This window comes from Protomyctophum bolini (assembly GCF_963924005.1).
Source record: "Protomyctophum bolini genome assembly, chromosome: 12".
Lineage (NCBI taxonomy): Eukaryota > Metazoa > Chordata > Actinopteri > Myctophiformes > Myctophidae > Protomyctophum > Protomyctophum bolini.
In genome coordinates, this window is record NC_137873.1 from 37389743 (window position 1) to 37416803 (window position 27061).

At 42.5% G+C, this 27061-nt stretch overlaps 1 protein-coding gene across 1 annotated transcript; it reads left to right on the forward strand.

Annotated features, from left to right (window-relative positions):
- On the forward strand, window positions 1–25738 carry rc3h1b (ring finger and CCCH-type domains 1b). Its single transcript, XM_080778172.1, has 20 exons — window positions 1–115; window positions 1602–2025; window positions 5767–5887; window positions 7586–7825; window positions 7963–8138; window positions 8557–8757; window positions 9212–9344; window positions 9600–9718; window positions 10339–10451; window positions 10982–11227; window positions 11999–12216; window positions 13508–13926; window positions 14303–14461; window positions 14848–15003; window positions 15185–15407; window positions 15690–15783; window positions 16093–16189; window positions 17687–17893; window positions 18851–18954; window positions 19637–25738. Exons 2-20 carry the CDS (start codon window positions 1795–1797, stop codon window positions 19791–19793), a joined length of 3414 nt encoding a protein of 1137 aa, XP_080634298.1. The 5' UTR covers window positions 1–115; window positions 1602–1794; the 3' UTR covers window positions 19794–25738.
- The last annotated feature ends 1323 nt before the right edge of the window (window positions 25739–27061 follow it).

Sequence of the window (27061 nt, forward strand, 5' to 3'; positions counted from 1 at the left end):
CAAAGCTCGACAGGCAGCAGCACACACAGGGCTGCAACAGTCGACATGGCGACCGACAAAATAGAACACCATTTTCCTAAAGAAAGATGAAGCTCTTCCAAGTGTTTTGGAAAGAGTGAGTATCGCCGAAGGGATATTTTGCATTTCACGTGGGGCGTAAATGGTTATAGCGGCTGCGTTGTTTCGTTTTTTGTGTGTGACATTAATGGGTCTTTAGCTTATAATTGCTAACGGCTAGCCTGGTTAGGCTAGGTTTTAGCTATACGAGCCCAGCAGGCTACATACAGCAACACCGGGAGGAGTAGCGTTAGCATTGTCTGATCATCAGTGTGGATTTGGGGGAGTACTGTAAAGTATTTCTGATTATTATTGGTCCTTTTCATGTGCTAGAATGGCAGTTGGCGTTGGAAATGGAATCAACGCAGTGATTGAATAACGTGGATTTTTATTTTTTTACATGTGGAAAAAAGAGAGTTGGATTTTTCCATGCAGTTGGCATGTAATCTAATGTTAACGTTACATAATGTCACTGGGGCTACGTTTTCTGTTTAGTTTCCTGTCCTGGACTTCAACGCTTTAATGTATACATCACTGTACTTTTAAGTCATAACATAACTGCAGTCTTACAGCATACTATGGTGTGCATTCAATCTTTAATTAGTCCTAATATTGTTATAACAACGACGTTAGCTTTAGCCACCCCATAGCTAAACATGCTAACGTTGTGGGCTAGGTTGCAAGCAGCTAGCATAAATATCGCACCTCGAAATGTGTTGACTAGGAAGTAAATTAAAACGAGAACGTGGAATAACTAGCATGTTATTTCCCACACGTTCACAAACAGACGTGGGCACCAACAAGTATTACATGGTTATCTGCTCTCGTGGTTAAGTTGTGCTAAACGGCAGGATTTGGCTAATGTTAGGCTAACTGTTAGCCTGTCCAGGACCCTTTGTCCATGATCGCAGCGGTAACAAGTAGGCCACACAACTGTTGTTTTGATCTTATACGTAAGTAATTGTTTGTCACTGAACGCTTCGTGATATACAACATTACTAGATCGAATTGTTGCACGCTTTACATTGTTGTCATCGGAGGGGAAGCACTTTTAACATGGACTGCCATCCATTAAATGCTATTCTGCCATTATTCCGATCCAACGTTAAGCCATTTTGAATTCATAGTATCTTATTGACACACATTTGGAAACCCACAGTCAGCTACGGACTAACCATTTCATTCACGAATCACAATGCATTTTAATAGTCAGCTTGGTTGTAATTTCTAAACATGTTGACAAGGTAAATTGTTTCAAATGTAATATTCTGAAAATCTATTTAATTAAGATATTGAATCCATGTACACTCAGCTTTATTTGGTGCTATACTGCTGCTATTGTTATTGTTTGGCTACTGATATATTTTTGGTTTACCTGGGATGCTAGTTTCTTGTGGAAATGCACTGTACATTCTATTCTGTGGTTAAGGGCACCTGCTAAATGCCTAAATAAATACTACTTGTAAATTGTATTGTGCTGTCAATCTGAGAAAGATAACATTTTAACCCATATTATCTCTTTTTCTCTCTTTTTTCTCTTTCAGTATTTGTCACGTGATGTGATCCAAAATCCACAATGTGTGAGGACATTTGAGAACGATTAAGTTCGGAAGAAAAAAATCTTGATTCCAGTGGAATCTTCCATATATTATATTATTATATTATTTCTGTGTAAAATCACACATTTACACATCCCCCCCCAAACCCTGTCAACATTCGTCCCGTCAACATATAACCATGCCAGTGCAAGCTCCGCAATGGACAGAGTTCCTGCTGTGCCCGATCTGCACGCAGACATTCGAGGAGACCGTCCGTCGGCCCATAAGTCTGGGCTGTGGACATACTGTGTGCAAGATGTGCCTGAACAAGCTGCACCGCAAGGCCTGTCCCTTTGACCAGACGGCCATCAGCACCGACATCGAGCAGCTACCTGTCAACACTGCCCTGCTGCAGCTCGTTGGAGGACAGGTGAGAGGCCTTGTGGTGTGTGTGTGTGTGTGCGCGTACGTGCATGCACGTGTGTTTGGATTGTTCGTGAAATCGCAGGTGTCACCTCACCTCACCACCAGCCTTTATAGAGCGTCGCAGTCCCGCCCCCTTTCATGACGAAGAGAGACCCGGAAAATAATTCCCTGTTCATTTCCCTCACTTTTCAAAAAGTATTTATTTAAAGACGTTTACGCCGCAACTGGAGTTGTGACAAATCATGACAATAAACACAATGTTTTGGGCCGATCAAATAATTTGTAAGAAAAAAAACAAAACAAAGTGTTGTATCCTGCCTTTTTTCCTTCTTTCTAATTATTTGATCAGCCCAAAACATTGTGTTGTCAAGATTTCTCACAACTCGAGTTGGCTTTGTCTGCAGCGTAAACGTCTTTAAATAAATACTTTTTGAAAGTCTATGAGGAAAATTAACTGGGACATTATTTACCGGGTCTCTCGAGAGGGCGGGACTGTGACGCTTTATGAAGATTGATTGAATGAATAGTTCATTAGACAGAAATGTATAAACCGCAACCGAGTACAGTCAAACACTCAGTCCAAAAAGGATGGCACTAAAAAAAAAAGTCCTTGCATTCTTGAGAGGTGCATGTGTGTACCTGGCAAGGTAAGGTATGCCTAAGTTGTTGATGCTAGCATGTGGAGGTTGATGCAAGCATGCAGATGTGGTTTGTGTTGTGTATAGGAGTGACTAGAGTAGAGCGAGACATGGCTTAGTAAAAGAACATTGTGAAAGATCGTTTTTATCGTATTTTAGGGTGGTCCTTCATATTGGGGCAGTGTTGTGTTTTCAAAGCCATGGGCTTTTGTTTGTCAGTCTCAATGCTGTTCAACTTCTAACACATATATTGAGTTTAGATTCCCCGGACGTATCGGTAGGCAGAGGTCTCTGGTTATGTGAGACTATAGCCTCGCATAGCGATACTAATATCACTGTGTGGATAATAGTCTCGTCCCTCTCAGTACTCGATTTTTTCCCATGCAATGTTCCGCCCCATATTTGCATACTGGGTCCTGGTTGGTTATAGCCCGGTTCCAGACGAATCTGGGTGGCTCGTCACCACTTCGGTCGTGAAGTGCTCCCACGATTGAGAGGGGCCAGACTTAATCTGCCTGTGGCAATATGCATTGCAAAGGCAGATGAAGGCTGGCTACGTGAGGCTAGTGAGACTACAGGTTAGGGCTATAATTTATTGAATATTATAATTAATAGTGGTATGTCCATTTAGCTCAGACTACATGATAAACATAGCTCTGATGTAGTCCTTGATGAGTCACGAACCAGTCAGTTGGTTGTGGTTGGCTTTGTTTCATTCAACTGGCCTGCTCTGGGGAGTCGGCACACATTGTCTTGTGGTGCAATCAATGATGGTACCTTTCCGGGAGACCGAGGGAAGCATAAATTGTCCTTTAGCTTAGTTGGCAACATTTCCAGGAAGAGTTAGACATGTAATGTCGATAATTGAACCATTGTCAACCTAGTGGGTCCTGGGACACACAGGTGATTGTTCAATTTAATTCTTTCTTTCTTTTTGTCTTTGAACTCAACTTTTTATGTTGAACAGAACTGATCATTATTACTTTTAATACAATTTGCCAAATTTGTAAAAGAACTATATAGAAATGTCACATCAGCCATCATCTAAAATTCTAAGAAAACAATATATAGAACAGAGTATACCAGTAATAATAGTATATGTACCATAGAACATAATATTTGCTTTAGAGTCTACTGTAGTACTATGTTGTTGTATGTAGGTCAAAACAGAAGACATGGCAGAAGTAGAAACGTCATACAGGCAATGTTAGACTCCGGTACACTCTACTTATAGTAGGCTGAGCACAGGCTGGGGCAGAGAGGGGGGCATCAGAGGTAGTAATGGCAGCAGAAAATATATGTCCAAATTGTTTTTGCCCAGCAGTAGACTTCAATGTCCTCTTTTGGTGACATTACTACATTATCTGACTGATAACTACGTTATTATAACCCCGCTATGTCAGTAATTATGGATGAGCAATGGATTTGCTCAATTCTGACGGCACAGAAGATCCAACAGGCTTCAGTTCAGGTTGCTGTTATTGAAACTTGTGCCGTCAATGCCCTATTGAAAAGTGTCTCGTTGATAAATGCTTCAACCACGTGTTATGGCGACATTTGTTACTCTGTAGAAATGTGTCAAAGAAATTGAATGCAGGACACAGTGTTCAACATCACTGTAACAACAATACTAACTATTGTGAATCTCCATAACTGTTGATTTGCATGATATTGTTGTGGCTGTGAAGCGCTGTATCTATGTACTTAGGTTAACCTGGTAGAGTAGATTATCTCAGTATGACCTGATGGGCAGAGAAGCGGTCCTACTTGTTCTATTCTATGTGATCACACCGATTTTTAAGCATTGAAGTACCTTTTGAAAGATTGGAAATACATTCCAATGATTGAAGTAATACCCTGCGATGCAATTGTGATTTGACAACAAAATATATATGTTTTTCTTTGTGTGATACTTTGCCCTAAGATATGTTAAAGAACCAGTGTTTGGTCTTGTGAACGACACAACGAGAGTCTGGTGCAACTAGCTCTCTTCATATACAGTATTACGCCACTTTCAATTGGTAATTCAATTACAATTGCTCCACTGAGACGAAAAAAGAAGAAAACTCCTGGTTTAAGGCATAGTGCTATGCAGATTTCATTTTATTATACTATAAAATATATTTTTTAATTTATTTGACAAAGCTCATTAATCAACATGTCAGTTTTCACTTCAAAGTAAATGGGCCAGAGTTAGCCAAAGCTAAAGTCCCTGGGCTTTACCCTACTGTTTCACTGTAAATTAAGTTTGAGTACCATTACATTGATCAGTGGTGCCCGGTCTCAACTGATTTTGCACCAATTGTACTTGTATTGGCCTAATGCAGGAACATTGATGATATATTGTTTTAGGGCAGTGGAATTGGTTAACCTGTTTATGCTTCTGTCTTTTGTGTGTATTGTGTGTATTATAGTTAAAATGTATCTGTAGATATCATGTGCTCAAGCTGAGAAATTATTAATAATCAGGCACTCAAAAATAATTCCCCTACACCCCAGGTGACCAATGAGTTTTGTATGGACGCAGACAAATGAATACACATGCACTAAACCGTTTTTGTGTTAATGGTAAACCTATATTTGATATCACAAACTTCGACGCAATCAAATAACTCTTCCCCCCCCCCCCCCCAAAAGAAAAGTACTAATAAAATTGTAGTATAGAGCGCCACAGTCACGCCCCCTTTCATGACAACGAGAGACCCGGAAAATAATTCCCCGTTCATTTTCCTCATAGACTTTTAAAAGTATTTATTTAAAGACTGTTATGCTGCGGACAAAGCCAACTCGAGTTGTGACAAATCATGACAATAAACACAAGTAATTTTTCCCAACAAATTATTTGATCGGCCCATCGTCATGATTTGTCACAACTCCAGTTGGCTTTGTGTGCGGTGAAAACGTCTTTTAAATAAATACTTTTTGAAAAGTCTATGAGGAAAATGTCTCTCGTTGGCATGAAAGGGGGTGGGACTGCGACGCTTTTGTCCCAGGCACAATAATATTGGTTCTTTGTTTTATCGATTCCATTCTATACCGAGACATCAGTTGAACAGAGTATACTATGTAATCAATTCTAATTGTAAGCTGTCTGTATGTTATTGCAGGTTCCTAAGGTTCAGCCAGTTGCCTTGCTCACCAGTCCAGAGGACTCGCAGCACTATGAGGAGGCCAGAGAGTGTGTGGAGGAGCTGGCCCTCTACCTCAAACCCCTCAGTAACACCAGAGGTACGGCGCACACACACACACACACACACACACACGGCTGGACTCTACTCTGTCCTCATACATTATTTATTGACAGACAGTGCCTTGTTTCCTAAAGAATTAGATTCTATTTGTGGTGGTGGTGGGGTGGTGGGGCAGGGGGCGTGTGCTCGAGGAAGGAAGCGCACCCACGCACGCATTCTTAAATGCGCATGACTAACTAGCGAAAATGGTTGCTCTACAAGCTCACAATGCGCTGCCCTTTGACGCCAGGTTAAAAGTGATTACATTATTACCATATCTATGCATGTGTATAATGCATACATTGCAAAACGGAGCTCCATTGCTTTACGTTGTCAAACGAATAATAATAATACTTCAAATAACAGAAAAATAAACGGTGCTCCATTGCAAAAAGTTGGTAACAAGAACAATAAATATATATAGTGGGTGCTCCATTGCACATTATTGAATATTACATATTTATGGGGCTTTCTGAAAGAAAACAAATAATAAAGATATATATATTCCAGAGGCCTGATCACATGGGATCATAACCCATGTTTTAAATCACCAGCTGCTCTGGATCAAATCCAACGCCTTTGTGCTTACATGACACAGACTTTACAGAAGAATAGCAATAAGACCCCATTAAAAAGAATCGGATAAATCTGCATATCTGACCTGCTCCAGTTTGTTGCTCCTGCTCCTGCCCTAGCTGTCTCCCACAGCACTCCTCCTCTCCTCCATCTCTCTCTCTCTCTATAAGCTAAAACCATACCTTCCTTCAGCCTCTCTTGCTGCCACATCAGCACTGGTTCAAGTCTGGAAATATTCCAAACAATTTAATTGGATCGCTGATCACACCATGTCAGACAGTATTTCTCAATTTCTAGCTACTCTGTTTTGCTAATAACTCTGACTCAGAGCAGGGTTGAGTACGGGAACGCCAATATCTGTTTCATTTCGATGACAATTTAATGCCCGAGCTGTCGATAGCCCTGGCTCCCTACATGCTTGCTATTAACTTATTTGAAGAATTGCGCCTCTGAGATTGACAGCCCTGTGTTAAGAACATAGATGGACAAACTTTAATCCGAGTTAATTGGCATTGTTTTTGAACAAATTTGTGCAGAGGTTCACGATGATCCTAACCATTTGTGAACTCTGAATTGATTTTATTCATGCATTTGGCCAACAGTCTTCTCTGCAGGGAAAAGCGGACAATCCTTCCTCCCACGCATTATCGTTTTTGATTGTTGAGTGTTTGTGAAAGAGCGAGTCAGACAAGGAGGGCCAATCAATGTGCAGCTCTTACAATGAAATGAGATTTGACCTATTTTAAATGAGTAAGAATTATGTATATACCTCAAAAACAATGTGTGTGTTTGTGGTAAGCCACAACATATAAATGTCAAATGTATCACTGCATTTCACAATGAAAATAGCTCAGAAGATTTGTTGAGTGAATTTCAGTGTCATTGAAGTTGGATGATGTTTTATGGAAGTAGTTGAAGATAGTCATTCGACATATCTTCCGTATTCGACTCCAACTGACGCGTGCGAGGGTTTAACCCATATTTGACATTGTCCACAACAAATTACTAGGAACAACCATCCTGGAATGTTACTGGAAATTCTCGACCGTTGAACTATTCCTTTTTGTCATATTCACTCGTTCGCCAAACTGAAATCCCGTGTTTCTTTTGCTTTGACCAGGGGTCGGTCTGAGCAGCACAGCCCAGAGCATGCTGAGTCGGCCCATGCAGAGGAAGCTGGTGACTTTGGTTCACTGCCAGCTGGTGGAAGAGGAGGGACGCGTCCGAGCCATGAGAGCGGCGCGCTCTCTGGGCGAGCGCACCGTCACCGAGCTCATCCTGCAGCACCAAAACCCGCAGCAGCTCTCGTCCAACCTGTGGGCCGCCGTCCGCGCACGAGGATGTCAGTTCCTTGGCCCAGGTAGAAAGAAACCCCTCGATTCCTTTTTTTTTTTTTTTTTTAGAGCAGTCACTCCATCCCGTTTTGTTTGTGTGTGTGATTTATGTGAAAGCTGTACTTCCGTTACTCATGATTTGAGGTTTTGTTTCTTCCCGCAGCCATGCAGGAGGAGGCTCTAAAGTTGGTTCTTCTGGCTCTGGAGGACGGCTCGGCTCTTTCCAGAAAGGTGCTGGTTCTTTTTGTAGTCCAGAGGCTGGAGCCACGCTTCCCACAGGCCTCTAAGACCAGCATAGGCCATGTGGTGCAGCTTCTCTACAGAGCTTCCTGCTTCAAGGTTTGTTTTCGGACTAAGAAAAAGCAATAGATATATTGCTCGGTGACCTGTCTATTGCCAGGTGACCGACTGTCACTCACCAGGCAAGTGACCTGGTTAAAATCTGTGTCGGGTGTCTTACTGTGTAGTCCCTCACTATGTAGTCCCTAGTTCTACATTATCTAAATTAAAAGTCCTACATATAATCAGTCTTGGCATATCCAACACTGAGATGAGCATAAGCCAAATGGTATAGTTTCCCCATTGGAAATCATATATACCCTGGCAACCATCAAATAAGTAATAAAATCCTAAGCAAATAAAACCATGAAAGCTCTCCCGGCCTAGAAGCAGAAACGTACCAAAGCACAGAGTGCAATGTAAATAACACACTGTGTTAACTTCCTCTTTCCTCCTTCCTATCTCCCTTGTCGCCTAGGTTACCAAACGCGATGAAGACTCGTCCCTGATGCAGCTGAAAGAGGAGTTCCGCACGTACGAGGCTCTGCGCCGCGAGCATGATTCTCAGATTGTTCAGATTGCCATGGAGGGGGGGCTGCGCATCGCCCCAGACCAGTGGTCCTCCCTGCTTTACGGCGACCAGTCCCACAAGTCTCACATGCAGTCCATCATAGATAAGGTATGTGTTGATTGTTGTTTTCTGTGACAATACAGCATCATATCTCTGCTGTCGGGAGGAAGAAACCACCTAACTCCAAAATATAAAAAAAAATATATAATGTTGGTGTTACTTGCATGAGAGGTGGTGGAGTTGGCTGCTTTAGCAGACAATTTGAGAGTCCAATGGAGTCGAGAGGTTTTGTCCGAAGCGCTTTTTATTACTTTGAATTGGTTCAATATTTTTAACCATCACAGACATAAAGGGTGTTCAATAGCACTGATTTATGAAAAGAAAAAGTTGTTGGGCGGTTAGTTAGGTGGTTTCCTTCCAACAGCAACATTATGTTTGTGTATTCCTGAAATGTTACTATTTGTTTGGCTGAGTATTTTCTCATTTTTTTGCCTGTGAATCAGAAAACCTCAGCCGTCATTGAAAGTATCATTCACTTCTATATGTTTTGCTTTTGGCACAGCTGCAGACCCCGGCCTCTTTTGCCCAGAGTGTCCAGGAGTTGACCATCGCCTTGCAGAGGACAGGAGACCCAGCCAACCTCAACAGACTGCGACCTCATCTGGAGCTTCTGGCTAACATTGATCCCAGCCCTGGTAAGGAGGGAATCTGCTTTCCCTGTGCGCTATGGAGCTTACTGTGTATTTGACATATTCCAGTCCTCTTTCTCTTTCTCTCATGCTGTGTATATACATACACATTATACATTAAATATATCACATTATTTTATAAGTAAAAAATGTAAACGGCTCTAGATACAGTATAACACATGGGCAAAAAGGATTAACTGGCCATTCACCGGCTGCTTTTCTGTGGTCTGTTAAAACAATTGTTGTTGTTCTTGTCCACAGATGCACCCGCCCCTACATGGGAGCAACTGGAGAAGGGTTTGGTAGCAGTGAAGACGGTGGTCCATGGCCTGGTTGACTTCATCCAGAACCACAGCAAGAAGGGAGCTGATCCACAGCAGGTCTGTCTGGCTGTATGCAGTGTTGATTTTGGCAGCACATTTTGATTTTAGTTTTAGTCATAGTCTCTTCAATAGTTCATTTAGTTTCAGTCACATTTTACTCACCTGACCTGGAATGTTTTAGTGTTGGTCTAGTTTTAGTCGACTAAATATCATCAATAGATCTGCTTGCATCTGCTCTGCTCTTGTCCACTAGTAGTCCCTTCCTAACATTTTAGTCTCGTTTTTATTTGTTGACAAAGTTTTTGTCATCATAGCTTAGTTTTAATTTAGTTTCCATTTAGTTTTCGTCAGTGAAAAAAGGTAGTCGACGAACATCTTTCGTCTTAGTTTTAGTCGACGAAATCAACATCTTCAAAATTGATATATCGTAGGTATTGTAAGCCTATCCAAGGGATATGTATAGGGTTTGATGGCAGTAAAGCTCAGTAGTTTTGGCATACACAGTGTGCAACTCTGTAGATCTCTGTAGTAAAGATGTGACAAGTTTTTGTTCCCCCACTCGGTAGTCTTATTTAGCCTCCTCAGCACAGTAAATACAAGATGTACATGTCTCTCCATTTAGCCACCTCAGCACAGTAAATAGTCTAAATTCAAGATGTACATGTCCCTCCATTTAGCCACCTCAGCACAGTAAATACAAGACGTACATGTGTCGGGATATGAAGCAGAAGGGAGGCTGCCCCCGTGGAGCCAGCTGCACCTTCGCTCACTCTCAGGAAGAGCTGGAGAAGTAAGTTTCTTTTTTCTTTTTTTTGTCATGTCATATGAAAGCAAGGAATCATGGCTTCAAATTGACATAGTGGTTGTTCAGTTTGACCCACCAGTCTTGGAGATATGGCTTGTAGAGTAATGTCTTGCAGAAAACGGCGAGTTGAGAAAACGGGCTTGATGCTGTGGCTGCCCCTAGGCTCTGGAATAGCCTTCCTCTTCACATCAGATCCGCCCAGTCCATTGAGACTGTTTTAAATCTCTGCTTAAGACCAATCTTTTCAACTTGGCTTTTAATCACAGCCTAGTTTAATTCCAACCTTTGTATTTGATCACTTCTTATCTTGGTGTCTTATTATATCCATATGTACCCGCTTGATATTGATGTATTGATTGTATTGTTGATGCTGTTTTTTGACTTGTACAGCATGGTCAATGACAGTCGTTTTTAAATGTGCTTTGTAAATAAAGTAGAGTCGGGTCAAGAAAATCCATTGAAAGTTGTACTTTTTGTGACCGTCCGTTCTCATGCGTTGTGCGCGTCGTCCCCAGGTATCGTAAGATGAATAAGCGGCTGGCAGCTCGCCTCCCGGGCTCAGGAGGCCTCATGCCTGACGAGGGCCTTTCCCTAGACGTAGCAGTGACCCGCAAGCCTTCGCCCCTCACCAACGGCAGCGGTGGCCCCTCCATGCTCATTGCCCGTGGCACTGAGACGGGACCGGGAGCGTATGACCTGCTGCGTAAGCCACATAAGATGGACGGAGGGAGTAACAGTGCCCCAGGGTCACCCCCTGACTCGTGAGTTCCCTTTTCCTGGCCTGTTTGGTTTCATTAGGGGGGTGTGTGTTAGCCTGGCTCCAACCCTGAATCGCTAGCCGCGCCCGTTAAGAAAATATGTTCTGGCGATTCAGGTCTGGTGACTCTCCCTACAACGGCGTCGGTGTCGTTCGAAAATCCAATCGCAGCAGCTGTTTGGCCATCAGCCCCGTCACTCGACAGCGTCAGACAACAAACATGGCTGCCCCCACTGCGGTGACTCACGACCGTATCAATCTGGATATTGAATCGACGTATGATAAATGGTTTCTTTACAGAAACGACAGGTTTTATAAACCTCATCCGACATATTTTACCGCTTTAGTTTACATGCTAGTAGTCGCTCGTTGGCTGTGTTTGTTGGGTTAGCAAACGGGTTAGCCATAGCCACATGGTTGACAACGTCATCTGCTTTCCTACTATTCTGATTGGTTGGTCGCTTGCCGCTTTGACAACGCCCATCCCATAAACTGCTGCCGTGGGGAGGGCTTTCAGTCTGAATAATGAAGTGAAACGAAATGAGAATTCAGACTGAGTGTCAGGCTAGGTGTGCGTGTGTGACTGTGTGTAATTTATAATAAGAATAACTACGTTATTTGTGGGTCACATGTTTTCATTTTTTTTTTTTTATCTGTGGCTTGTTATTAATCGATTAGCTATAAGAAAGCACAAAGATGATTAAAGTATTTTTTTTCTCCCTAGCTTCTGTAGATGTCCTGGTCTGTTTCTAACTCCACTATTTTCTTCTTGTAGTCTGGACTCCATGTCTAAACCCGGAATGCCCCTGCCGCCCCATGCAATGGTCCACCCCAGGGGCCCGCCGGACCACCTCTCTGGGGTAAAGCAGATGCCTGTGGTATCTCGGGGGTCTCCCATGTACCCCCAACAGCAGCAGCTGCCAGAGATGTACTATCCTGACAGTCGCCCTCCGCCCTCTGCTTCACAGTATGAGCCTTCACAGTACCCGACAGGTGAGAGCAGACCTGCATACCATGTATATATTTTGTAGTGGTGTCAAAAACATATCGATATGAATCTGTAATCGATTTTAACGTTAACGATGCGACTACATCGATGCACTGGATCGGTCAAAATAGCGTCTGAATCGGAGGTTGGATCGATCCTAAAGTTATGTATCGATATAATTCAACTAACTGTGGGGAAAAACACAGGTGTACAAGCCCAAAGCGCTGTGCATTGTGACGGGTTGATAACTTGTAGATCTGCTACTTCCAGCGCAGGACGGGCGCATGCTTATGACGCTCTTAATAACTCTATAGTGCTTTCCATCCTTTCCCCAAACCCCTCACACTTGATGCTGTGTTTACACAGGCAGACACAAAGACGAATGGGAATGCTGGCTTCCTTTAACAATGAATGATGGACTGTATCTTTGCGTCTCCCCGTGTTTAATGGTCAGGGTTTCACTGTCCAGTGTCCACAGCAGGCAGACCTGTCAAAACTATGCACTTCCCAAAACTTAGAGACATGCCACCACCCTAAATTCAAACCCACCTCTAGATTATTGCTTTCCCCAGCTATCTCATTCCACTGGTTTAATTTTTTTATTCCATAGTCTTAGTTTTTCCCTAATAAAGTTGTTTTTATTTGTTTTCTCATGTTCCCCTTGTAAAGCATCTTTAGGTACTCGGAGAAGCATTATATAAATAATATTATTATCACTATTATTATAACTACTTGTTTTATTGTAGTCACTATTCATTGATTCACAGATTAATTAATCACAAAGCCTCCAATTAATTAGATAACGTTTTTAGTCCCAGCCCTATTCTTTATAGATCTAGGTTCATATTAAAAATCTAAAAAAGTAAAATGTGTCCGATCGCACTGTATCGCATCGAATTCCACGAAATCGAAATCGCATCGAATCGTTCTGTATATAAAATGTATCGTCTCCGAATCGCATCGTAGCCCATGCGTATCGAATCGTCTTGTAAGGGAGAGATGCACACCCCTAATATTTTGACATAATAAAAGTACACAACAACAGTTAATGAAACTAATCAATTTACTCAATTAAAATAAAAAGAATAATGTTTTATGAAATAATTAATAATAATTTAAAAAAATATACAGAAATAAGTTATTCAAACTCGCAACTTATTGCGATATATTGTGAGGCGTGGTGGATAGCAAACCCGTAAACCTTCTGTCAAGTTGGTACATACTAGCAAACTTCCAAAAGTCCTGACTAGGCTCTAGACTCAATATTGACTCTGTTCTCCCATTCCCTTTTCACAGGTTACCCCTACCAGCAGCCGCCGCCATATGTCCAACATCGTGGTTATATCCGCAACGCTCCACCCCCCAGTGAGCAAGCGGGGCCGCATTACCAGGACGCCTACAGTGGCTATGGCCCCCCTGAGCGCTCCTACCAGGCCCCTCACTCTGGCCCGCCCTTCTCCTACCCTCCCCCTCCACACTATGACACGCGGGGTCGACATGGCCCCTACCCCGGCCCCCCGCCCCCTCCCCAGCCATACCCCTCTCAGAGGGAGGACCTGGTCCGAATGAGCCCCGCGCCTCTCGATGGCAACCCTCAGTCAGCGGGACAAGGTGGCTCACTCTACCACCCTGAGCACACCGGCCGGGACAGGTATACACCGGAGAGCTACTATCCACCAGGCTCCCAGCCTCCACCCATGAGGGGATATAGTAGGGTGAGTTTGCTTTGATTCTCCTTGGTGACACTTTTCTTTGGTAAAAGTGAACTGTGTACAAAAACAAAAGTGTACACTTTAATTCATACTTGGATCATGGTATGTGTGAACTTTAGTTTGAACATTTCTGAGCATTTGATTTTCGCTCTAGGAGTACTTGTCACAGACTCTATGACTAATCATTGTGTTAAAAAGGGTATCTTAGAAAAACAAAAAAGGTCCCGCACGTTGTCAGACACTTGCACACTTTTGGAAAGTGTCTGACAACGTGCGGGACCTTTTTTGTTTTTCAAAAAAAATGTTGCTCTTTGGTCGACGTATCGTTCGATTAGACCTTCATCAGGACAGACAATTAATAATTGTGTGCCTGTGTTAGGAGCCACAATATGGCCGTTCTCAGCCCAGCCTAGACTACCTACACCGTCGTCGGCAGGAGTTGATATCCCAGCTGGAGGAGAGGAAGGTCATCTCACCGCCACCCTTCGCTGCCTCCCCGACACTCTCTCACCCCTTCCCAAGTGACTACCCTCCTGAGGTAAGTTCTACCTGCATTTAGCAGACAGGATTATAGGACCTCACCTGTGTGGACACTAATCCACACATTTCATTGACAATTGACACAATTGAAGAGTTACATTTTCAAGGCAGTGACTCTTAGTGACTTGTCCAGTTCCTCGTTGGTGCTGGACCATAGGTAAATATAGTCTTAAAAGAGAAGTCTGCACACAGCTATGCGCCACAGTGCTTAATTTATTACAAAAACACTGGCATTAGTATCAAGCAATGTTTCGGCCATGGTTGGCCTTCATCAGGTGGCTCTTGTGAAGTCTGCACAATATGGAAGTACAGTGGCATGTTTCAACTGTTCCAAAGAGGAAATGGTTGGTTGTATATTAGAACATCTTGTCTACGTCTCTGCAGTATGGTGAAGAGAACTCCAAAGCCTTTGGGAAGGGCAGAGAGCCTGACTACGCAGGGCAGTACTCGCCCTGGTCTTGTGATACGATTGGCTCCTACATTGGCACCAAGGACGCCAAACCCAAAGACGTCATGGCGCCAGGCTCCATGGAGATGATGGTGAGTTTATCTTGCATTGTCTTCTGTTCTTTCTTTTTTTAGTTGAGTCAATTAGCTTTAACCCATTTAGACCTGAGACCAGATTCTATAAATGTCTTCTAAATCATGACAAATTCTATGTCAGTGGTTCTCAAACTATTTCATTCATGACTATTTCATTCATGATTCTTTCCCTCTCTAGAATGTGGAGGCTAAAGGTCTGAGGGATCCGTCTCTTGAAGCCCCTCGGAGGGGGGCAGAAGTAAAGGATGATGACCCCATTATCCCGTTTGGACCTCAGCCCACGGTGTCACGATTCGGCGCCATCTCGCGCACCTCAAAGACAGGCTATCAGACCACTGGCCCTATTCAGGCTATGGCCTCAACGCCCCAGAACCCCAACTCAAAACACATGCCCATGGCTGGTAGGAAGCTATTCATTTGTTCTGCATTTTCCTCATAGCGTTATAAATGTATTCATGGATTACACATGAAAACAAATATTCTAATGGCTATTTGCAATACTCTACACACGGTGCGTGTAAACGCACCATTGTCAGCTGTAGCAGTTAATGCCTCCTGATTTATTTTTCCTCCAAATGTCCATACTTTGGAGTATGGAGACAAATCCCTCCATACTTGGTATCATAATGTTGTCATGGAAACCAACAGGAGCTCAATCACTGTTTTTACCGTCTTCCCCACAGCAGAATACTCGTATGGAAACCATGGAGGATGGGGCGGAGCCTCTTACCCCTCCCACCAGACCGGCTCCTCCTCCTCTCAGGGACACTTTGAGCGGTGAGACTTAATGCTTGTCTTATTATCGTGTGGCTCTGCAAGAGGGGGTGTGTGTGTCCGAAGCTAATCTAGCAAACTACGAGAGTGATCAGAGCCAAACTTTGTATGCTCGCTGCCAGTAGGACGTACCTCCTCTTGATTTCTTTTCACATTTATACTGTTTTGACATATTTTACCGTACATGATGGAAGTCAAAGGAGCAGTGATGGGGCTGAAACCTTGTCCAAATCGATGGGACAGTGTGGATGGTCTTGTAAACATGTCTCTCGCTCTCTCTCTCTCTCTCTCTCTCTCTCTCTCTCTCTCCAGTCTGCCTGTTGCAGCGTCAGACAGAGAGCAGCTAAAGATTGAACTGCAGCAGGTCAATCAGCAGATCAACCAACAAACCCAGATGCACAGCATGGAGGTATTTATTGAATGCTCTTTTATCCATGATGGTCTTTTTTAAAACGGCCTGTCTGCTTCACAGTCTACAGTAGAGACATATGTGTTGTTGTGGGGGATGTGCACAGCAAATACAAACGCATGAGAAAACAGCCAGGACCTCGGTAAATGCTGAGAAAGTTAAATTTGCTCTGTGGAGAGGTAAATATAACTATGTCAAAGGAAACATTTACTGTGTGCTGGCTGTTCTTCTCAGTGTCATGATATTGTTGAGCCGTGCATCTTGAGAGACTTTTGCAGGGAATTCTGCTTTGCAGTGCTTTCTCTCTAAATGTCTGTGTCCCCCGCAATATTGCGGCTGATGGACTACACACCTGCTGAGGACCAGAGGGAATGCAGTGCTGAGTGGGAAGTCTGGTCAGATCAGTGCTTGTCCGGAATCATCTATACATCATCTGCTAAACTCCATATCTGTCCTTCGCCTTGTCTGTCTGCATCGGTTTTACGCCTATATCCAGAGAGATCTGTGTCTAGTTTGGCTGGGGCCCTTTTAGTCACAGATGTCATCCACGTTCTTTGATGATGGGCACTGCACTAAGTACTATAGGACAGGTATTGCTGTTGCATAACCTTAGCGGCATGCGTCTCCAACGGACATCCCAGGTTGATTTTAAACGGCAATCCACAGTGTTGACAAACATACCAAGCCATAAGAGTGTAATAATGCTGCTTTGTGAACTTTTTTTAAAAACTGCAATATGTCTCACTAAACACCTGTAAACTTAAGCTCCCCGGAATTGATAAGTGACAGAACATTTTCAATGCAACACCGCGCCATGCAGTGGCATAGGTAGCCCGTAGGCCATTTCTAAGCCTGGTAATTGTAGTTGATTTGTAGGTGGGCTTTTATTTTTTGAGTGGGCTAGCCCCTCCTATGCCCAGCTAGTGTGATTGGCTGATCACCCCATAGCGATGATTTGAGCAAAGTACATAATTGAGGATAAAGATCACACCCGTGTGAAGTGTGAGGGGCGCTCATCATCATCGTACATCATCAATTAGAATGGTGGTCCCTTATTGGCCAAGCGTTCCCACCGACATGTGATTGGTTAGCCGATTTGCTCGTCTACATATGACCGTACATTTTCCCTTCATTGTCGACGGCGTTTACGTCTTATTTGACCCAATTTCTCCTTTCATTGTCAATGGCAAATATTAGACGTGTGTGGACAAAGTCTGTATATAGGAGGGGCTAGCACCCCTCAAAAAGTGAGGGCAGAAAAGCGAAGACGCAAGTTGCGATTGGCTGGAATGTGAAGATGTATATGATGACAAGAGCGCCCCTCACTTCACACAGGTGTGGATTTTTCCCCCCCTCTTTAGAAGAATTATTACTTTTTCACCGTTGATGCTTTTGGTAACCATAACAATGCCCAGACTTAAGTTTCTACTTGATTCAGGGGAAAAAAGTTTCAATCGTTGGTATTAATTGACAACGTTTTCCCTCTTTCTTCTGCAGGCTGCCAGTAACTCTTTGATGCTGCAGAGGGAGGCCAGTGCTATGGCAGGCCAGCCCAGCCAGAGCCAGGGAGGAGTGGGCCAACAGCAGCAGGCAAAGTGGCCAGCAGGGGGCACCAGCTCAGCAGCAGTCTCTAGCGAGCAGCTCAGCCTTGAGCTCCACCAGGTGGAGAGAGAGATTGGCAAGAGGACCCGCGAGATAGCCATGGTGAGAGAGGAGAGGAATTAACCAGGCCTGAAGTCGAAACTATTTTTATTTTATTTATTTTTCTGAAAAAACCTCATGTTTCTATATCAGTGGTTCTCAATATTTCATGTCAAGGACCCCAAAAAATATATGTAATTATCCACCGACCCCCATCTGAAAATATATTGTTCCAGGGACCCCCCCGGAAGCAAAGATTTGAGTTAAAAACCTGAAACTCTGAAAAAAGATATATTCATTTGAAGCACATTTTCACGATTTTTCAAAAATAGCAGACCTACAAGCTCGTGGCGTGGCACTCGGTGCCGCGCCACGAGCTTGTAGATCTGCTATTTTTCAATAGCTAAAGTGTAACATAATGCTTAAAACACCAAAAGGGGTTCCCACTTCCCGCCCAGTGGAGTGATAGTGATGATTTGTAATTGTTGTTTTTTTATTCGGGAGCTAGACCACTTAGGGCAGGGGCATAGCAAGCCTCAACATATAAGTATTTTTATTCTGGGGTTTGAGCACAGGAGTAAATGTGTTTGGTTATTTTTTTGTCCTGGTGAGGAACTCTAGCTGTAGCATTTTGGATCCGCTGGGTAGGAGGATTCTAATGGTCTCTTTAGGCAGTAGTGAAGAGTAACCTATCCTGTTGAAGACACCTGCATGGACCAGTTCTTGACTATGTCACATTATGACCGGAAGCTTTTTTCCCCCCTTATGTATTTTTTTGTATTTTTACCGTAAACCGCTTTTCTCAGGACTTGGTTTGGAATCTAGGGGTCTATACGAACACATTTGCCCGTGTTCGGAGGAGGGAAGCTGGATGGGAAGGGTGATATTTGTCACTACGCATAATCCTAAAAGATAAAGGTGCTCTAGTTCATATCCGTGATAACCAGAGGGTTATCATTGAGGATCCTTCATCAGCCATTCTTTTCTAAGACAAAATGTTTTTTTTTTTTCTCCCAATAGGAGAGCCAAGTGGCCCATGATGTTCAGCAGTATAAAATGAAGGCTGCAGAAAACGGACAGCCGGACCACAAGACCCAGCTGGAGGAAATCTCTCTGGCCCTCGGGTGAGCAAACACTCGTACAATATATCTGAACTAGAGCCTGACCGATGGCACGTTATTGGGTCTGCTGTCCATCCCCATTTTGTCTTGGCCCATTGCTGATTCTTTCGACCGATATTTTATGAAAGTGCAAAATCAATCCATTAAAGTTTAACCCATTTTGACCTGAGGACAATTCTACAATTTTCCCCTGAAAAATCAATGTTTCTATGTCAGTGGTGCTCAACCTTTTTCATGTCAAGGACCCCCAAAAATATCTGGATTTGGCCGCCGACCCACATCTGAAAATATGTTGTTCCAGGGACTCGCTGGAAGCAAAGATTTGACTTAAACGTTCGCTCTGAAAGAATATATATTCCACATTTTCACGATTTTTCAAAAATAGCAGACCTACAAGCTCTGAGCTATGAGCTTGTAGATCTGCTATTTTTTTCAATAGCTAAAGCATAACATAATGCTTAAAACACCAAAAGGAGTTCAGAATGGGTTAAGAACTAGGCAATCTACAAGCTCACAATGCATGCTTTTTTTGTCAAATAATGGCCAAATAATCGACGCAAAGAAATGTCAACTAATGGCTAATAAATATTAGCGAAGCCGATATATTGTTCTCGGAGCACACACATACCTTGAATGTCATTTCCAACCATTGCCTGACAATGTCCCCTCCTTACCTTCATTTCAGTGAGGTGTCGAATGGTTCCAGCAGTCTGCAAGACAGCGGGGTGGGTGGATCCATGCTGTCGCTGAGCAACAAAACGTCATCAATGAGCCTGTGTTCCGATGCTGGAACTGGCGCTTCAGACATGCAGAAGAACGGTGTGGTCCATTCATGCTCTTAGACCACACATTTCTCTCTCTCTCACACACACACACACACACACACACTCGCGCATACACACACACACACACACACACACACACACGCTCGATTGAAAAGCATGCACAGGCACACGTACACACATCCGTTTTATTTAGAAGATGAGCAGTATCTGCCGTGATATGAATTTTCTTTCTTTTTGTTCTGTGAATGAGCTTTTTTTTTTTTAATGACTTCATTGCCTGGAAACCAGGGCATTTGATAACATTTCTCGTTTTTGTTGTTTTTGTTTTTTTACTTGGACTACAGATAAATAATACAAGGCTCACGAATAGATAATGTCAGAAAGGCAAAATGGTGGTGATGATGATGATGGTAGCATTGAGGCAACATCTTGATTTAACCCATTCTGACCGGGCACCCATTTTGGTGTTGGCATCATGTTATGCTTTAGCTATTGGAAAATAGCAGATCTACAAGCTCATATCGCGCCACCGAGTGGCGCGATACGAGCTTGTAGGTCTGCTATTTTTGAAAAATTCGAAGAACGACTGACATTTTTAGAATCTGATCTCAGGTCAGAATGGGTTAATCAGACCAGTGTGTGTCCCGTGGAAACCTCGTATGAATCTGATCTCAGGTCAGAATGGGTTAAGAAGGCTGTCCGCCCCCAAGTGCTGCATAGTAGCCATGACGCACACAGACGTGTACAATATGTCACCTTCAGCGATCCCCAGCCTAGATAATTGCTGAATTGCATGCTGATAAAGTGAACAACTGAGCACAAAGAAGCAAAGCAGATTAGCTAGAACTATCGCATAGACCCCTTTTTGCACGATACACCGTACCATCCGTACAATGAGTGTTGTCCATTACAATGTGGTGACTAATGAAGGTGTTAATAGTTGTAAACACGGCAGAAGTATAATTGGTGGTTCCCAGACACGCCCACCTCCAGAATTGTAATGTGGTTGGCCAGACGACGAAGGTCCTGGGAAGGGAAAAAAAAAAGCAGGCAAATGTTGCACCAATCCTAGGCCGACCTTCAGACGCCAATAGGCAAGGTGTTTTTTCTAGTCACATGCACTTCCTGGCCCCCCCGCCATGAGAAGTATGGATTTTATTAGTGCATTTTATGAATACATCATGTCTGTTTCATACTTGAAAAGCAGTATATTATATATTTAACCAAAGCATTCTGTTTTAAAGATTGCAAAATTAAGTCTTTTTGATAATGAGAGATTTCCTCATGTTTTCTATAAGGGAACCTACTATGAGCTTCTCTTGGTTGTGGTGTGACTTGTTGGTTTGGTTGTGACGTCTTTGCCTGTATGTTCTGGAGGGGTCGGCATTCAGTATTTCATTGACTGTTGTGGAATTCTTCAACTCAATGCCATGAAATAGATAGTGTGTTTTACAAAACGTGCTTCTATACAGTCTATACACAGTATGCTGCAAGAACAGCATTTACTGCATGTGGAGTAATTTTGAATATGCACAGTCAGTGAAAACCTGTAATTTTTTGTTTTTTTCGTCTTCCCCTCCCCACAAATGGGAGTAATGGTTTTCCCTTCTCGGAGCTCCCCGTCTGGTCACACAAAAGGCCTCCCCATTGGGATCATTGTGTCATTGGTTCTCCTTAACTTCTATGAAGTTGCGTTCCCTTGTGTGTGTATGTTTTTTTTTAATGCTTTACATCGTTACAATTCGGGGGGTGCGACTGACGAACAAAGCTCTTTATAGGTCACCTCAGAGCTTTGTTTTGAAAACAAACTTTCTCAAACTATCTCCTTTTTGATAATGGTAGCCTACCACATTTTCCAAACATTTCAGAAACGTAACTGCGTAGGTGCAGAAATCGCATTGATATCGTTGGCCGTTTCATAGCTGTATATTGAATTTAAAGTAGAGTACATAAATTATGGTAACGGTGTGAAGGGAAATGTATGTCTCACTGTAATATTTGCCCTTTGAAGAGATTTGCCTCTTAAATTGCATGTAGTCACATTTCCAGTTCACTTCAGTGAGTGTGTCCCAGTTGAGTCACAACATGCTATTAGCATCATCACCACCACTAATACTTCTTGGTCCGTGTCATGGAATATTGTTTATTGCTGATGCTCAAATTAGGAGATTTTTGCCTTTTTTTCCCCCCTAAACAATTGACATGACTGGCTACAATTATAGAACTACCCTCAAATGCAAAGAGTGGGTCCTTGTGTGTAAACGGTTAAAGGATAAGAATAGAGGTGACGCTCTGGGTTAACATTCAGCCTCTGGGTCAGACGAGGGCTAATAAGGACCTGACAGTCTGGTTTTAATGGATGCTTGGTTACCAATATGTCCTGACAGGATAATGGCACAAATGTGCTGATCATGTACTCTGTGGCCATAATCGGTTAGTTGATATCCTTTCCCCCGCAGGATCAATAAAGGTCTATAATTATAATTTGGCCATTACAAAAACAAAATATATAGCCTATATATATATATATATATATTATCTTTTATCACTTAAAATGTTTCACCCAATATAGTTATTATGCTAATTGCTGCCCATATGTATGGTCCCTGTAACTGCCAACCCTTACTGTTGGTTTGGGGAGGGTGTAGTAGTGAATGGAGTTGCCAGACACTTTGAACCTTATTTTCCGGGACAATTCAATCCAAAGGAGCTTTATTGGCATGAGAAAACAAACGTTTACATTGCCTCTGATTGGCCTACCGAACCGTAGACGTATAAAGGTAGACTCGTCTCTCTTCCAGCTCTGGGGCGTCTGTATCTCAACAGGAGGCAACATGGAGGCAACGGGAGGCAATGCAGGATTGCATTGGCAAGCTTTCCCGAGATTCCTTTGCGAAGCATAGCGGAAGCAAAATGGAAGACCGCAATGCCTCCGCAATGCTACCGCAACGTGTGTCTTGCCTCCTTTCGAGATCACACGCCCCCAGAAGCCGAAGGAAGCGTCGAGCTTTCCTTGCAGAGGGTTCAAACCCCAGTCTCACTCTCCACAGTGGTAGAAAGGAACTTACCCCTGTGTCACATGAACACCACAATTCAGCCATTTGACTGCATCTCTTATTCCAGTCTGTCAGATCTTATAAGGTGAATGTTTTTGGGGTTTCTCCTAGTTTTCTTTTTTTTTTTTTTTTTTTCCCACCACACTTTTAAGCCTCTCGGGCTGTTCCTTGCTACATTTATTGTTTAGGTACACAACTCAACTTATACATATGAGTATGTATACATACATTAATATACTAAAGCACTATTAATGTGCCACCTCTTACTACTCGCTCAGCATTTATATTAAATGATCTCTACTTAGAATCAGCAAAATGTTTTTTTTTTGTTTTGTTTTTTTGTTTTTCTGTCCACTGGTTGCCAACACAGACTTTATCCTTTCCCAGTCGAAGGACTTCTGTGCGCATTGATGTGTTCACTTTAATCTTTTTGTGTTCAAACAAAGAAAATGTTCTTTATAGACTATGCTTCCGAAGAAGACAAAATTCAATAACTTTAGAAAAAAAAATACAAAAAAATGTTTTTGTGTGTGCTAGATTGTATTGTAGAAAATGTACCCTGACTATGGCTTATTCTTTTCTCAGTGAAGTGTGCTGTACTGGGTGATGGTGTTGAGGTATTAGAAAATTGTTTTTATTATCCCCCCCACCCACCCCCACCCCGTTTATCCCCCCCCCCAGTTGCAATTCAGGAAGTCTCTGATGAAAAGGTTGGCCTTATTTTGCTCCTCGCTGTGTGTCCATTTTAACAGCATGAGATGTTCGGGAGCTAATTGATGCTAAATTGGCATGACTGAGGAGTCGTACAATAGTTTTAATTTAAAACTATGACATGAATTACCAAAACTGACGTAGGTTCAAATTCTTGGTCACCTCGACTGTTTTCAGTCACTTGGATTCCATAGAGGTCAAGCATGAATTAATTTGGCTTGTAACTTTAACACTGCTTATCTGCACCATGTGGCTGGTCAAATCAAGCCCTACAGTAATAAATACATATTTCATTTTAAGATTAAAGAGTATTTTAATTGGTCAAACTAGCACGATAATAGATGCCTCGGTACATCGGAAGCATCTTTGATTAAAACAAATGTCAACTAGTTGGCTGCGTGTAGAACAGCGAGAACATGCATTTAGAATGTTTATAATGAACCATCATTTCACATATTGTGCTATTTATTTAGGAAACGGAGCACTCGTGTGGGTGGGGGGTGGGGTTCCTTTCACGCTGTTTCACAGATCACAGATTGGGAGTTGACCTAACAAAAAAAAACATTTTTCCTTTTGCTTTAATCCCAGCTCATGCAATAATACAAATCTGTTAAGATTTGAACTTCTTTTTGGTTAGCAAAATGTTATGGACCTAGTTGGGTTTGCAGTTTTTTTTTTTTCTTTCTTTTCTTAAGTGTTGAGTATATCACTGACTTCCAAGTCTTATGGCCAAACCACACCAATGATTCGCCATGCAACTCCTTGCAACCAAACGGTTTGAGTAGTTGCAACCACAGTGCTGGCCCGCCGTATACGTGAACTACGCGACCGCCTAGGTCCCTGGGAGTTGCTAGAGCCCCCCCCCAAACATGTCTCAAAGTCATGCATCCAACAAGCTTCGAACTGGCCAAAACATTTTGAAAACGGCCACTTCACCGATTTTCTGTTGTGTTTTGTCCATTATCGCCCGTTTCTCTTTAATAACAGGATAGGCAGGTCGGACACCGACAAACTAGATACCTGAACCCCAAACCCCCGCTTACGCCCCCCCAGATGGACAGGGCCGGGTCTGTGCAACCGTTATCCCCAATGGCAGTTGCAAGGAGTTGCATTAGTGTGACATGTCCTTAAAACGGTTTGGTTGCAAGGAGTTGCGACTAGTTGCATTGGTGTGGTTTGGGCCTAATGGTGATGAGTGCATGGCCTCGTGTCAACATGTTGTCTACAGTCATACAACAGTGTCAGAGTGTGTCACACACTGGCTGGTATTCATTTTACAAGTCACCTGTTTAACCACTTAACTACACCAAATCTCTCTGTTGAAAATAGCAGATCTACAAGCTCACAATGAGCTTGTAGATTTATTTTTCTTTGAATGTTTGTCCCAGAATAGAGACGCTAGGGTTAAAGTGGTTGATTGTGCAGGAATTACAATTTGATTCGAGTCAAAAGAGGGGATGAAGATTAACCAGATATTTGGTGCATTTCAAGAATGAAGGACAATTTGTCACTACTCGTACAGGTACAAGCAACGAAATGCAAGAGACCTGCATGAGTTTTAGCTTCTCAGTCTTTAAAGAGAACAGTTAACCTCCAACATCATGCTTCCTGATTCTATATACTGCGATCCCTGCAGCCATTACTGAGCAGCATTGACATACTGATATACAGGGTGGTTTCCATGCTTAAATAGCAATGAAGTTTTTAAGCCTCCTGTTTTTGTTTTGTTTCCGAGTGGAACTGCTTCCTACCCCTTATACTCACACAGCCAATGAATCCCCCCACTCCCTTGACCACTGTTACTGCTGTTTGAGGCTCTCATGTTATTCCCTGACTTTCTGGGGAGATGTGCAAATAGCATTTTTTACACGATTACTCCCTTGTAAGATATCTCTTAAATTAAGGTACAGGTTTGATTTCAGCAAGAAAAAGTTTTTATATGTATATTATACTCCATTAAGGAATGTCTAGAATTATCTTCCTCCAATGTGGATGTAGCCATTATTACGCCATTTTATGACTTTGTAAGAGAATTCACTGTGTGAAAATTGGTTTGCATTTTTGTATAATACAATCTGCTTTTTTTTTTGTTTGATACAAGAGGGAGGTCAAACTGGAAGTTTGAAGAGAGGAAAAAAAATTAACCTGTGAAATTGAGAAAGCAAAATGTAACTTATGTACTACAGTGATTCTATGCTGATGGGGAAGGATTAAATGATATTGCTAACTCTGCAATTTTGCGTCATGTTTTTTAACCGATTCACCACTGTCTCACTACTCACCATCTCAAAATGTTTCCCTGGAAATTGCAAGTAAGTGAACCTCACATGTTTGTTTTTCTTCACCCTCAACACTGTAGTCATCATTGTGACATTGTCTGATAATTGTATTAGACAATAAAATGCTAACGGTACAGGGTCCCATGCATTCATTCACATGAACAACAGTGACAAACAATTAAGATTTCTCAAACACTAAATCTACATGTACAGGTTGGAATAGAAATACATTGATAAGGGGTAAAGAGGTGGAGCAGTCACCTCAGGAAAGCAGTGATCTGCATGTTTTGAGGGAAGGGATCAGGGCATTCCACACAACATGACTCATGTTGGTGGGCTAGCATCAACATAATATTTGAATGTCTCAAGGTGCTAGGGTGGCACCGTGGTAAAGTGTCTACCCACCACCAAGGAGATTGTGCGGTCGAATTGTGTTAATGTGTCAATCAATGGCCCAACATATCTTGCCCATGAGGAACGTCTTTATTCAATTAAAAAGGCAACTGCCAACATGTTTCGACCTACAAGGTCTTCACCTTGCCCTGATGAAGACCTTGTAGGTCCTTCTCTTTTTATCTGTCTTGATCCCGTTTTGATCCGTGTGAGCACCATTTTATCATTAACACGTTTTGCTGTCTCCAAACTAACCAGCACCTGGTTAGTTCCTCTTTTTTTTCTTTAATGTTGGGTAGGTTGACACTTAACCTGAACCAAAGGTTGTAGTGAGACTCACTGCTCCTCTGGATGTGTGGATCAGCCAGGACTGGACAGTGCACTTTTCAGAGAAACAAAGGCAAGATGCATGTGGCACAAGCAGCAGCATTCTGGTAAAGAGTAGCCCATTAGTGGGAACTTAAGAAAGTTGGGTGATGTTTACCTGGTGCATCTTGGTACCTTTCATGCTTCCTTTAATGCATGGTCTTTAATCTGTAAATGTGACTATTAATTCCAAACCTCTAACCTTAACAAGGTGTCTTCAGACATGTACAGCATATTACCCCTGGAGGTAGATTAAAGTGTTTTTGAGGGGCACTGACTAGCCCCTCATATATACAGCTTTTGTCCCCACATATCTCATATTTGCCATTGTCTGCCAAATATGACGTAAGTTTGTCTTAACAAACATTAAATGCCATTGACCATGAAGGGATGACTTGCGTCATATCTCTGAAAAATATAATTTTTTCAAAACGACACAGACGTAAAGGGTGTTCAATAGCACTGATTTATATATTACAAAAAAATAAAATCTAATCAAAAATGGAGTTAGGTGGTTTCC

What these genes read in the sequence shown, in the direction of transcription:
- rc3h1b (XM_080778172.1), top strand. Translation starts at nt 1,795, where the DNA reads ATGCCAGTGCAAGCTCCGCAATGGACAGAGTTCCTGCTGTGCCCGATC. An exon ending in TGCAGCTCGTTGGAGGACAG is followed by an intron (nt 2,026 to 5,766) that starts GTGAGAGGCCTT and finishes ATGTTATTGCAG; the next exon opens with GTTCCTAAGGTTCAGCCAGT. An exon ending in CAGGCTCCATGGAGATGATG is followed by an intron (nt 15,004 to 15,184) that starts GTGAGTTTATCT and finishes TTCCCTCTCTAG; the next exon opens with AATGTGGAGGCTAAAGGTCT.